The sequence below is a fragment of the Nycticebus coucang genome, chromosome 8 (assembly GCF_027406575.1).
Source record: "Nycticebus coucang isolate mNycCou1 chromosome 8, mNycCou1.pri, whole genome shotgun sequence".
NCBI lineage: Eukaryota > Metazoa > Chordata > Mammalia > Primates > Lorisidae > Nycticebus > Nycticebus coucang.
The window spans coordinates 96,948,525-96,962,373 of NC_069787.1; the positions used below are offsets into that span (position 1 = coordinate 96,948,525).

At 43.5% G+C, this 13,849-nt stretch overlaps 1 protein-coding gene across 3 annotated transcripts in view; it reads left to right on the forward strand.

The window, feature by feature from the left end:
* The window catches only part of RAD54L2 (RAD54 like 2), a 111,660-nt gene extending 98,090 nt beyond the window's left edge, over positions 1 to 13,570 (forward strand). For all 3 annotated transcript variants that reach the window (XM_053598795.1, XM_053598796.1, XM_053598797.1), the window contains 4 exons: positions 1,329 to 1,528; positions 3,260 to 3,349; positions 5,671 to 5,763; positions 7,843 to 13,570. In XM_053598795.1, coding sequence (XP_053454770.1) covers positions 1,329 to 1,528; positions 3,260 to 3,349; positions 5,671 to 5,763; positions 7,843 to 8,837 — 1,378 coding nt within the window. In that variant the 3' untranslated portion in view covers positions 8,838 to 13,570. The remainder of the gene's footprint in view (positions 1 to 1,328; positions 1,529 to 3,259; positions 3,350 to 5,670; positions 5,764 to 7,842) is intronic.
* Positions 13,571 to 13,849: the final 279 nt, after the last annotated feature.

Sequence of the window (13,849 nt, forward strand, 5' to 3'; positions counted from 1 at the left end):
GCACCAACTCTGTGGAGACACCAGCTTCTTATAGCATTTGATGAGCCATAACATGATCCTACTGATTACTTATTCTGTCTGGGTTCATATGAGGAGGACTTCCCACCCAAATTCTTAGTCTTAATCTCTGTAGAGAATCTGGATGGATTTCTGTCACCCTTCTGACTTTTAATCCTGGAAGGAGTCTTACTGATGTCTGACCAGGGCCTCTAACTCCTGTAAAGCCACCCTGGGAATCCATTGAGGAAATGGGCCCCAGACAGGTGCTATCTGGCCTATCTGGGAATTTAGAGGTCTGAAGGGAATTGGGGGCTGCTCAAAGGGCCTATGGCAACCTGAGAGCAGCATAATGAAGGAGCCATGCAGACTGGCTCCAATAGCAGTGTGGTGTAAGAGTATTATTTTATGTGCCAGTCTCAGTCAAATGAAGAACATACCAATCCAAGAAGATTTCTTTACCCCAAAGATGAAAAATGTAGACATTAGACAGCTTTTTTTCCCCCAAAAATCTTAAATCAGGAGTAGCTTCCTCAAAGTATCAATGCCAGTTGAAAGGTCATAGTAAAGAATGCATCGTTGACTATGGAGTAACATTTTGGCATGTTAATAGGCATGCACAGCTACTGTTCAGCCTGGCTGTGTTACTGTGCCGTTTAGAAGCTTGGCTTTTGTACACAGTACTGTGGCTGCTATTATTTTTGTGGTAGTCGTGACAAGATGGGCACTTTAGAGATTGGCCCAAGCATAAGCCAAGAGGAGCCCTATGAAAAGTATGAGGGGAATGAAAGGTATCTGTATTACTCTATTGAGACAAGGTTTTAGAGATAGAAAAAAAGATGGTTAAAGTTGGGATAGATTATCTCTCAAGATCACCTAAACATGTAACATCACATTCCTTTTTTTTTCTTGGGTAAGTAGGAAAAATTCTGAAGACCATTGGTCTTCAATTTAGCATATACTGTGGTCTGGCGAATGTTTCCTTTCTTACTGGATCTCAACAACTTCTCTTCAAGGACTGACTCCTAATGTAGCTAGTCCAAATTCTAGAAGAGGAGCTGTCTCCTCACATATCTAGAAAGGTGCTCCGCTGACATCTGATTCTTCTTAGATGCTGATAGGCTTTATCCCCTCTGCCTCTTTCTCGGCCACTCTGTCAGTCTGCTTGTAATCTCCTTTTGAATTGACCAGACCCCGCAATTTCTTCTGATCCTTCTCTCAGCAGCCAGTGAATGTGTAGAATGGCATAGACAGGCTTTGCAGCCTTTGGAGACAGGTACGTAAGAGCTGTTCTGCTGAACTCTATTTGTGTACTTGTGTTTCTTTCACAGGCAGCCAGCTCTGAAGGGTGATGAAAAGCCTGTAGCCAGTGTTCGTCCTGTACAGTCCACCCCCATCCCCATGATGCCCCGGCATGTCCCATTGGGAGGCAGCGTAAGCTCTGCCTCCAGCACAAATCCCTCCATGAACTTCCCAATCAACTACTTGCAGCGAGCTGGAGTCCTTGTGCAGAAGGTGGTCACCACAACAGGTGGGAAGTCCTGGTTTCATTCCAGGGGTACTAGCTCTTTTTAAATTACTTTGTTTCTTCAGAACGTTTGTATTCTAGGCCTTTCTACACTTGACACTGTGGGTAAAAATAGAGAAGACAGCAGTCCATGATCTTGAGAAATCTGCATTCTAGTAAAATTTCTTAAGAATAATGATACAGAACTGGGTTTCCTTGAGTGTGTTAGGTGGGATAGACTCTGAGCACTGCAGGGATTGTGGAAATGTCACTGTAACACAAGGTTGATTTCAGAAGTTTTAACAGATGTGCTAAGTCTTGTCTGTTTATAGAGTAAGCTAGGTATAAAGGATACCCATCAACTTCCCTACATAATTAGAAGACCCAAATTTTGCTGCTTGCTTCTTTGTGAGTTTGATATAATTGTATAATTGAGCATGGTGGGCCAGTGTCCAGTGTGGGCAGCCTGTCCTGGGGTTGGTTCTGTGATTCAGGGTGATCAAGAAAGAAAGTGTAGAAAGCATTTAATGATTCTGTATTTTTATCTTTTTGTTGTTGTTGTTGAGACATCTCCCACTCTGTCACCCTTTGTAGAATGCTGCAGTATCATAGCTCACAGCAACCTCAAACTCAATGGGCTCAAGTAATCCTCTTGCCTCAGCCTCCCAAGTAGCTGGGACTAGAGGTGCCCACCACATACCTGGCTAGTTTTTTCTGCTTTTAGTAGAGATGTGGCCTCACTTTTAAAGCTCAAGCTGGCCTTGAAGTCTTCATGGTATCAATTTTAATGAAAATGTCTTAATTGATTTTTCTAAGATTGAAAATAATAACATGTCTATTGTAAAAAATTTAAAATTAGTGAAAAGAAAGAGAGCACCTTATAATCTTTGAAAATACTCTTTTTGATTCTTGAAAATACACTTTTTGGCTAGACCTGGTGGCTTAATTTCTGTAACCCTAGCACTTTGGAAGGCTAAGGTGGGAGGATTGCATGAGGCCAAGAGTTTGAGACCAGCTTGGGCAATATAACATAGCAAGACTCTATCTCAACCAAAAAATTTAAAAATTAGCTGGGTGTATTGGCATAGGCCTGTAGTCCTAGTTATTCAGGATGCTGAGGCAGAAGGATCTCTTGAGCCTAGGAGTTTGAGGCTGTAGTGATATATGATTGCACTATTGTATATCAGCCTGGGTGACAGAGGAAGAGCCTGTCTCTTTAAAAAAAAAAAAGAGAGAAAGAAAATACTCTTCTTTGTCTGTGGGGTAATGCCAGCAAAGAAGAAGTTAAGGCCACTTTTGGAGCCCAAAGTGATATGGACCAGATATATGCAAATATTAATAGTTTAGGAAGGAGGAATAAGAAATATACAATCCAAACTAAAACTTTTTTTCAAACCAAAACTGTACATTTCTAATTAAATCAAGGGAAATTGAATTCAGATTTCTAAAAAGTTTCTGGTTTTCATAGTATTCTTTGTTTAGACATTTGTGAAAAGTCCTGCTTGCTTCTCTCTCCTTGGTTCTGGACCTCTCTTCCACAGTGAGAAATTGGGGTGGACATAGGACTTTGCATTTTCTTTCCCTTTTTTTTTTTCAGGGCAGGGGGGCAGTTTTTGGCTGGGGCTGGGTTTGAACCCGCCACCTCTGGCATATGGGGCCAGCGGCCTACTCCTTTGAGCCACAGGCGCTGCCCTTTCTTTCCCTTCTTTAGTCAGGCCCTGTGTAATCTAAATTTGAGATTTATGTTTTCAATAGATATTGTTATCCCTGGACTCAACAGCTCCACAGATGTACAGGCAAGAATTAATGCTGGTGAGAGCATCCACATCATCCGGGGGACAAAAGGTGAGAGACTGACCAAGGAACCCATCCCCCTGCCTTTGATTGAGAGTGCCAGGCTGGGAAGCAGAATAAATACATACGGCTTCACCTAGAGAGGGCATAGGAATCATTCCGTAAGAATGTCACATTTGAGGGAAGAATGAGAAAATGGCATTTCTAGGAGCTTAGCAGAGTTGGGTAGAGCCCAAAGGATATCAGTGAATGGCTTAAAAGAAAGGAATTAGGATGCCTACATTTCTTTATCTTACCATCTTTTTTTTTTTTTTGAGACAGAGTCTCATTTTGTCACTCTCGGTAGAGTGCCATGGCATCACAGCTCACAGCAACCTCAAACTCTTGGGCTTAAGCAATTCTCTTGCCTCAGCCTCCCAAATAGCTGGGACTATAGGCATCTGCCACAACACCTGGCTATTTTTTAGAGACAGGGTCTTGCTTTTGCACCTTGAACTTGTGGATTGCCTGAGCCTTGGTCTTGGCCTTGGCCTCCCAGAGTGCTAGGATTACAGGCGTGAGCCACTGCGCCTGGCCATTATCATTGTTTATGGAGAATTTTGAGATGGGGATAGGTAGACACAGGGAGACCAAAATTGGAGGGAAAGAGCTATGGAATGAATTATAAGCCAACATATGTATTATTGTGCCATCTTTACTAACTTGCTTGAAGCAGGGTGGGGGTCCCTGGCTAGGAAATGTATCATGTGGAAGTGGTAACTCCTCAATATGATAGAGTTTTTAAGTGTGGTAATTTAAAAAGTCAATGTCTACCTCTGACCTCCTTGCAGAGGGATTCGGATTGCTGGGAGAAAAAATTGGGGCTAAATAGTATTGAGATGCTGATTTTCTTAGTAGCCTTTAAGCCCCATCACTGTGTGAGGCTCCTTTGAAGCCTCACAAAAATCTCAGTAAGGAGATTTTGCTTTTAGCTTCTGTTGGATTAGAATACTTTTAGGGTTAGAGAGGAAGTACTGTGAAATACACAGACTGTACCCAGCACCCTGCTGCTTTCTTCCTAGCCTAGAATACAGCCCCATTACTAGGCTTTTCTTGTCCTAGAAAAGGGGTTGGTAAACTATGACCCATAAGCTAGATCTAGCCTGCTGCCTATTACAGTACCTGCAAGGTAAGAATGGGTTTTACATTTTCAGTTGGTTGAAATGTGCAAATTATATGTCTATTATAAAAATTTATTGGCTTGGTGCCTATAGCTCAAGAGGCTAAGGCGCCAGCCACATACACTGGAGCTGGCGGGTTCGAATCCAGCCCGGAGCCACCAAACAACAATGACAACTATAACCAAAAAATAGGCGGGTGTTGTGGCGGGCACCTGTAGTCCCAGCTACTTGGGAGGCTGAGGCAAGAGAATCACTTGAGCCCAAGAGTTTGAAGTTGCTGTGAGCTATGACACCATGGCACTCTACCAAGATGACAAAGTGAGACTGTCTCAAAAAAATAAAATAAAAATTTATTGCAGTACAGCCATGCATATCTGTTTCAGTGGCCATAAATAAGGATTTATCAGAACACAGCCACACTAGTTGTTTTCATGTTACGGCAGCAGAGTTGAGGGGTTGCAACAGAGATTTTATGGCTTATAAGCCAAAAAAATTTACTATTTGTCTTTTATTAATTGTCCTCATATCAAAATTGAGTACATAGGATTCATGCTTCTCCATTCTTGTGATGCTTTGCTAACAATAATGTCTTCCACGTCTACTATTTGTCTTTTAAACAGAAAAGTTTTCCAACTTCTTTCGAGGAGGCAGCTCTAACATTCTAGGAGATTAATCAAAGAGAAGATAGATTAGTATCTTTTAGGAACAGAATGCAGTTCTTTCTTGAATTAGCTCTACCACGGGAGAGAGGACATTGAGCAAATTGGAGGTCCCTGGCTGGGAAATGTATTAAGCCTCCTTCCTCCCAGATTAAGAGGAGGACCTGGGCCAGAGTACCTAGGAACATAGAGTGCCAGCTTATTCTCTTTGACAGCACCCTGTTTATTTTTTTCTTTGCATTTAAACTTTCCTGACGTTTTCTGGTATGATTGTCTCTCTTCCCCTCTAAAGATAGGTTAAGCCTCATTAGATAGGGCCTCTTTCTGTCTTGTGTACTCCATTATTTAGAACAGTGCCTGGTACGTGATAGTCATGTAATCAATGTTTGTGTAATAAATAAATAATTATGAGTCCCCTATTCCTCATTTTCAGGGGTCTTATGAGACCTAATTTTATAGCTATTTTTAAGCCTGTAATATCTAGGTCTAAAGGTTCCCAGGGTTGGCTGTATTGCATGTCTGCTTCTAACAATCTTCTTATATCTCTTGTTAGGGACATACATTCGCACCAGTGATGGTCGGATCTTTGCAGTCCGAGCAACTGGCAAACCAAAGGCCCCTGAAGATGGTCGGATGGCTGCCTCAGGTGTGATGGCTTATACTTTCCAGTGATCTATTAAACATTTGTTTGGTTTGTAATTAACTTTTTTAAAAAATAGATAATATGTACATGGTTCAAAATTCAACAGGTAAAATAAGGGGTACAGTAAAAAATGTGCTTTTCTCTCACCATGCCCCTAGCATTCATTGTCTTCCTGGAGATGCTACTCTCATTTGTTTTTTCAGAAGTTTTTTATACATGGTATAGAGTTGTGTGAGTGTGTATGTGTAAAAATATATGTATATGTATGTATAAATATATGTATATAAATATATTTCTTTGTAATTTTAAAACAAATGCTATTATACTATAATGTACTGTTTACTTCTTTTTTTCACTTACCAGTAATGGCTCATTCCTTATCATGCCTTCTAGACAGGATATCATGCCCTATCATGCCTTCTATACCCCATATATAGAAGGGGTATAACACAATTTATTACCTAGTTCTCTGTCAATACACATTTAGATTATTTTACTTTACCATTGCTGACACTGCTTCTTTTTTCATAGTTGTGAAAATCTATATGATAAATTCCTAGATGTGGGATTGCCAGTGTATGGCACATTAACAATATTAGGAACTCTTTCCAAGTTCTCTTCAGTAGGGATGGCTATCATATCTCCTCCCACTGTTGAGATATGAAAGCTAGACTGCTGTTGTTCCCAGCTTAGTATTGTGGAAATTTAAATTTTCATATATACAAGTTGGAAAAACAGCACCCTGAGCATCCATATATCCAAAAACAGCACCCTGACATTATGGCTCATGTCTGTAATCCTAACACTTTGGGAAGCAGTGGCAGGAGGACTGCCAGATAAAAGGTTTAGTTTTCATAAACTTCTGTCTCTCCTTCTTTATTACTTCAGTCATTTGTAAGTTGAAGACAATCATGTCATTTTATCCCTAAATACAGTAGAACCTCTGTAGTTAACCACCTCCCTACGTCAATCACCTTTTTAAGATGACATAATTTTCATAGACTTGTTGTGCAACACATGTATGTACAATATCAGTATAGTTCCTTATTTTGACCACCTCTGTATGTTGACTAGTTTGATATAGTCCCTTGGTTGGTCAACTTACAGAGGAGGTTCTACTGTACTTTGAACTTAAATTTTAAGATTAAGTCTGTTTTCTTCCTAGCCACACTACCATTATTACTCTAAAAAACAATTAACAATTCCATAATATTACCTAGTATTCAGGCCATAGTCAGATTTCCCAGTTGTTCCAGATGTCTTTCGTAACTATGAATTTTGTTATTATTTACTTAATTTTTTAAAAAATAGAGATAGGGTCTCCTCTTTCACCTGTGCCAGTAGCTTGATAATAGCTCACTGTAAACTTGAACTCCTGGGCACAAGGTATCCTCTTGCCTTAGCCTCCCAAGTAGCTGAGTCTATAGGCGTGTGCTCTCATACCAGTTTTTTTTTGTTTGTTTTTTGAGTAGAGACAGGGTCTGACAGTGTTGCCCATGCTGAGCTCAAACTCCTGGGCTCAAGCAGTCCTCCCACCACTGCTTTCCAAAGTGTTAGGATTACGGACATGAGCCATCATACTCAGCCTGTTTTGTTTTTAAATCAGAACCTGAACTGCTTTTCACCTTCATTTTCTTCTTTTTTTACCCTGTTCACTAATTGTCTTTTACCCCTAGAAAAAGTGTCTGGTTTTAATAATGATCTCTTAGTGTGTCATATCTGTTATCTCAGTGTATTCACCTTGGTAGAATAAAATCAGCTGGGGTGCAGAAAAGTCACATGCCTTGTCCTAGATCAGTGGTTCTCCTTCCTAATGCCACGGCCCTTTAATACAGTTCCTGTGGGTCGCGACCCACAGGTTGAGAACTGCTGTCCTAGATAGATTCATTTGGGGATGAAAGAATTTCTTTGTACCTGGGAAAGGTTGACTGAGTGATGTTGCTTAGACATCAAACTATTAGAATTTTGGGAACCACAAGACAGGATTTTTTTTTTTTTTTAATGGAATTTTCCCTTCTACTTTTCTTTTTCCATTCTTCTTCTGGCCATTCTGGTTCTCAGTTACCTACATTTTGTCCCTAGGTTCCCAGGGGTCTTCTCGTGAATCCACAAGCAACGGCAGACACAGTGCCTCATCACCCAAAGCCCCTGACCCTGAGGGGCTGGCCAGGCCCGTCTCTCCTGACAGCCCAGAGATCATCAGTGAGCTCCAGCAGTATGCAGATGTGGCTGCTGCCCGGGAATCCCGTCAGAGCTCTCCAAGCACCAATGCCGCCCTGCCTGGCCCGCCGGCCCAACTTGTAGACAGCAGTGCTATTCCTGGGACAGCTCTCGGGACTGAGCCTCGACTTGGGGGTCATTGCCTCAATAGTTCCCTCTTGGTGACTGGCCCGCCCTGTGGTGATAGGCACCCAGTGCTGGACTTAAGGGGCCACAAGCGAAGGTTGGCCACACCACCTGCTGCCCAGGAGTCAACCCGCCGGCGGTCCAGGAAAGGCCATCTGCCAGTCCCTGTGCAGTCGTATGAACATGGGTATCCGGTCTCTGGCGGGTTTGCCATGCCACCTATCTCCTTAAACCATAACCTCACCCCTCCCTTCACCTCCCAGGCTGGGGAGAACTCCCTATTTATGGGCAGTACCCCCTCCTACTACCAGCTGTCCAATTTGCTGGCAGATGCCCGCCTGGTGTTTCCAGTGACTACTGACCCTCTGGTGCCAGCAGGCCCTGTCAGTTCCTCATCCACGGCTACCTCAGTCACTGCCAGCAACCCCTCCTTCATGTTCAACCCCTCTATGCCAGGGATACTACCCAACTATTCACTCCCGTTCTCACAGCCACTCCTGTCCGAGCCGAGGATGTTTGCGCCTTTTCCTTCCCCTGTGTTGTCCAGCAACCTTTCACGGGGCATGTCTATCTACCCAGGCTACATGTCCCCACATGCAGGCTACCCAGCTGGTGGCCTTCTCCGGTCCCAGGTGCCTCCGTTTGATTCTCATGAGGTTGCCGAGGTGGGGTTCAGCTCCAATGATGATGAAGATAAGGACGATGATGTGATAGAGGTCACTGGGAAATAGCTGGGGAGCCCCTTTCTCCACCTCACTTGTGGGGGAACCCAGCAGGTTGCCCACCAAGCTGGAAGGCAGTGAATTGGGCTTTCTGAGAATAGGGCACTTGGCAGGAAGGAAAAGGAAGAATACAAAGAAGAGTGGTTGGCTATGGTGGCAGGGGCTCTGTTGTTACTGAACAAAGGAGGAAAAAAAATTCAACAGAGCAGCAATAGTGGGAAATCGGGGACTCAAAACAGGGATGGAGGGGCAGGGCAGTCTGTTTGTCTTCCTTCCTGCCTTGCTTATGCTGTCTACTTGCTTGCTCGCCCATCTGAGTGTAGAAGTTCACATCCCATTTTGTCTTTGGGAACATTCTCTCCCAAGAGAGCTGCCTTACTGGGTGACTTAGGCTGGCCTGGGGAGGTGGAGAGAGAGGGTGACTGAGAGAAGGAAGGTGGGCTGGGGGAGCAGACTGAGATCCCATGTGAAATGGGATCTTTTTAGGGGGTGGGAAGGAAACATACCAGGTATGTGTGTTTGTGAGTGTGTGTGTATGTTTATGTATGTATGTAATGGACCAGGGGCGAAGGTGGGAGGGGAGGGAAGGAGGGAGGAACTAAGGGGGAAATTGAAAAATGAATTTACCTTTTTAAAATGGAGATCAAAGTGTAGTGATTCCATGGCCACCATCAGTGTGAACATCAAGTTGAGCCCAGTTGGGTAAAGAGAAGGCCCAGCTAACTCAAGTCCCTGGTTTTCAGAGTCACAATTGTTTTTACAATTAGGAGAAAATCATGAGAGAAAATGGGCGTTACCAATCTGTCTCTTACTCCAGTGGCTGTCTCTAAACAGATCTCCCTTTCCAAGGTGAGAGTTGTCTGTGTGCAGAGGCTGGGAGGGAGGAGCATTTCAGTGTGAGTGAGAGGTCATGGAATTGTGGCTGGAAAGTACATTTCACCAGGGTGGAACTGAGCCCCCAATTGTCCATCTTGGTGGTCTTACCTGTTCCTTTCCTTCCCCATTGGAAAGCTCTGCGTTAATTTATTAAGGGCAATTATTTATTATTTGAACTTTTCATGTGTCTTTTTTTTTGGTGGGGGAGGGGGGAGTTAGAGGTAAGGAGGGTAGGACATAGAAAGGGATATTTTAAGATATCCCAGTCCCTACAGCTACTGGTTTAAAAAAAAAAAAAAAAGAAATCCTGGGTAGATGGTAAATTGACCAGGGAGAGAGAGTTAGGCTTGATTGAGGTTTAAATAACTATGTTTTTGAGAGGTGGCCTCTCAGGAGGGTAGTTAGTGGTGAGTGAGATTCATTCCACAGAGACTGAAACTTGAGATCACAAGTTTGCTATTGGGAAGTAAAGGGCCCCAAATTTAGAGCTTTGTCCTCCTGAGATGACCTTAGAGGCCACCTCTCTATGCTGATTAGTTAAGCTATGGATAGGCAGCTTCTGGGTTGAGGGAATGGACTATTGATTTTTTGTTAGGAAATGTCTTGGCTTCCCCAGCCTATCAGGTGATCAATGTGGGCCTGGTGTCTGCTGCTTCCATCTTTTTCAAAGGAACACGGAAGAGCTATTGCTCTGTAGGAGCCTTAAGTCTGACTTTTGTCTTAAAATCACACATCAGTCATTATGGGTCTCCCCTTTCTTGTTTCCAATGCCAGAAGAGGGGCTTCTAGTCCTTAACCATAAGCACTGGCTGTCTTCCTATTGGCATGTCCTCCTCCCTCCCCCCAGGACTTTGCCAGGCAGTGTCCTTTATGATGAACAAACCTTGTCTGGCTTTAGAGCTTTACCACCTATCCATGGCTTCCTCCTGGCTAGGCATCTGCTGAACCTGCCTCTTCCCATCCCAGGAAGCAGCTTAATCAGGTCATCCAAGTAGTAGCTCCTACAGCTCTTCTGACTAGCTCATTTCCATTGTTAGAGGGCCTTTGTAGACTTTGGGGTATTGGCCCCAGAGAAGAGATAAGCAATTGTTGGATGGAGGTGGTGTGTGTGCATGTGTGTTTGTGTGCTGTCCAGTAACACCAAAAGTGGAATTTAGGGAGCTTGCTTTCTCTGTTTTCATAAGCACTGTACTTAACTCTTCTACTCATGGAAGCCTTAGATCTACAATTTAGCTATGCAAATTATTATAGTAATTTAAAAATAGCATTTCCAACCAGTACTTTCTCTTTCAGATGCATCCCAAGAATGGATGGTGAAGGGACTCAGTTGGAGTGGACTCTCAGGTTGAGGCTGGTGCAGTAGGAGTGAGTTAGTCTGAATCTCCATTTTGCAGAACACACTCAGAACCTTGGTTATACTTGATGCCTCTCAGTTCCTAGAGCTAGGATTCCAAAGGCATGCATGTGTGTTTTAGAGGAAAGAGAGGTATTTCTGTGTTCACTTCTTGGAAATTACTGTAGCAGAAACCATCCCAGCAGGAAACTGGAACCGATGACTGGAGGAATGGGCTTTTGAAGTAAATCAGTATTGTGAGAGGCAGCACATGCCTATTCTCCACCCTCACTGATTCCAGAGCTGGATTTTGATTCAACTCAACAAAGGCCATAATTCTGGGAGGCTGACCTGAGTAGAGAAGGCTTTCTCTAATATGTGCAGCTTCTATTGTGTAAGGGGGGGGTGGGGTGGAATCGTGGGAAATTGGAATGCTATACTACTTCTGTGGTTCTTGCCTTTAAAAAAAAAAAAGCGAACCCGAAAACACTTTGTGACCCTTCTGCTGTCTCTTTGTGTGCTGATAGGCAAATATGCATACACACCAAGCATGAGCATGTATGTGAGAGAAACAGGAAATGTCTCAGAGCCTAGGAGCCAGGTTTTATAGTTTCTTTGATCAGAAATGGTTGGTGGTGGCTTCTACTCACCATCCAGGCATGAGCTGGGAGGGCTGACGCTAAGAGCATAGGCAGATCAGGTCTAGGTATTTCTCTCACAGTTGTCTTCCATGGAATGTTTTCCGGGCTTCTTGAGCCCCATCTATCTTGTTAGCATATGTTCTTAGCCTGCAAAACAACAGTACTATTTAATGATTCAGGATTACCATTTATAGTGATGCTTTCCTTTTCTTAATATCTTTATAGATAAAAACTGAACAGGGACAAAAGTAGCTATTTAAGAAAGGAAGTTAGTAAACCATGTTGGATCAGATCAATTTCTTCAGATTGGGTATCTGCGAAGTCCTTACCTCTTTGCGATGTGCTTCTTAAGCATGTATCTCGTCATCTCTTGATTTAAGGATAATTCTATCTAGTCCTTACAATTCTTTTTCCTAGAAATTAATGTGTGGAGTCTCTATATACTTGTAATTCACACCTAAATAAGACATTTCCCACTTAAGGAGCATGAAGCAAAGAGCTGGGGTAAAATTTGCTGACTGGTTGAAAAACCAAACTATAATAGTCTAGGTGGGATTGTCATTCCGGAGGCTGTCAGCAGAGAAAGGCCCTCTGCATCAATCTGTTCAAGCCTGGCATTGCTATAGAATTGCATCCTCATCCCATGGGGAAGGTCTTTTGGGGTTTTATATTCCTTGTTACTAGTGTTCCTAGATACCTCTTTTCACTTCCCTTACTTTTGATTTATCAGAAAACCAGTCTTTCTGTTCTGAGCCATTGCCTCTGTACACCCAGGTAAAAGCTAAGTGTGTCTTCCCTTACCAGAACTCCTGAGAGAAGTCATCCTTCTCTCAAAGGACGCTTAAGAGGCTTTCTGTCCCACTGCTGACTTCCTAGGAAATGAGCACCTCAAAGCCTGAGAATGCTGCACTCTCCACTGATCACCTTCAAACTCCATTCCCTTCTACTGACTCTTCTTTTCTGCCTTGCATATTGTACTGTGACCCTTCAGTGTCTGTTGTGTTTTACTGGCTTGGCCCTAGGCCTTTCATGAATACCCAAGTTTTATAATGATGAATTTCCTGAGCAGGCAATGTCCAGCTTCTTTGTTCTTCAGGGACCTGAGTCTGCATCCTTCCCCTCTCACGGATCTGGATATTATAATCTAGGGCATTAGAGAGGGTTAGCCAGGTAAGCTGCAAAGTCTGTACTGCAGAGGGCTGGGGGTGGTTTGGGTACTCTCTGCTACCACTTCTGGATGATATTCAGAAGAGTGGGGACCTCTTACTGTGACCTGACCTGGGACCCTCCCTGGAAAAAGAGCTCTGCCCAACTATAAGTGTGTGTGTGAGAGAGAGTGTGTGCGTATGTGTGTGTGTGTGCGCGCGCGCGCTCTTGTGCACCAGTGTGTAAAATGACTGTTATCTGGTTGTGTTACTCAGGGTGGGCTGGGGACTTGCCGGAAGAATCCCCCCCACAGCCTACCCAAGACAGGTTTTTTCCTGTACCCTCTTCAGAGAAGTCAGGGGAAGAGGGTCCAGGTGGGTGAGGGGTTCACAATGGATAACCACTAAGGCCACACTGCTTCCAGGAGTAGAGTGAGATAAGGTGGGCACCTGGCTTTGGTTTTCCATCTTTCCTCAGGATGCCCTGAGGCCTGGGACCTGCACCTGGCTTTGAGGACCATCTGTAGCTGGGTGATCCTGCTGCTGGTGTGAACATGGGCTTCCCTCCTCTCAGCAGGGCAGGCCATTCCTGCTCCAGAGACTGGGCAACTGGCTGTTTCTATGACGTATTTATTTTTACTTGTGTTTCATGTCACTTTTTTAAAAAGCAAACAGAACAATTGTAAGTCAGTATAACTGCCTATCAGTTTTCTTTATTTCTTTTTGTAAAATAAAATTTAAACTCAAGAAGGCAGTGTTGTTTAATCAAGGAATTGTCTGGATAGCTGTTTGGCTGGGTGGTAGTGAAAGGAATACAACTTAGAGCATAGTGGGCTCTGGGATAGCATTTATGGAGTTAGGCAGCAACAAAGGAAGACTACTGGCAAGCTTTTGTTGCATTGGGGTTCACTAGGCTTTTTCTGCTTTTGCTCAAGTGAGGAGGATTGCACTCCTACACTCTAGGGGAAACAGCAAAGCTAACTAAAGGGCTTGAGGCTACTGGTCCTCAGCCACAGCAAGTCCTAC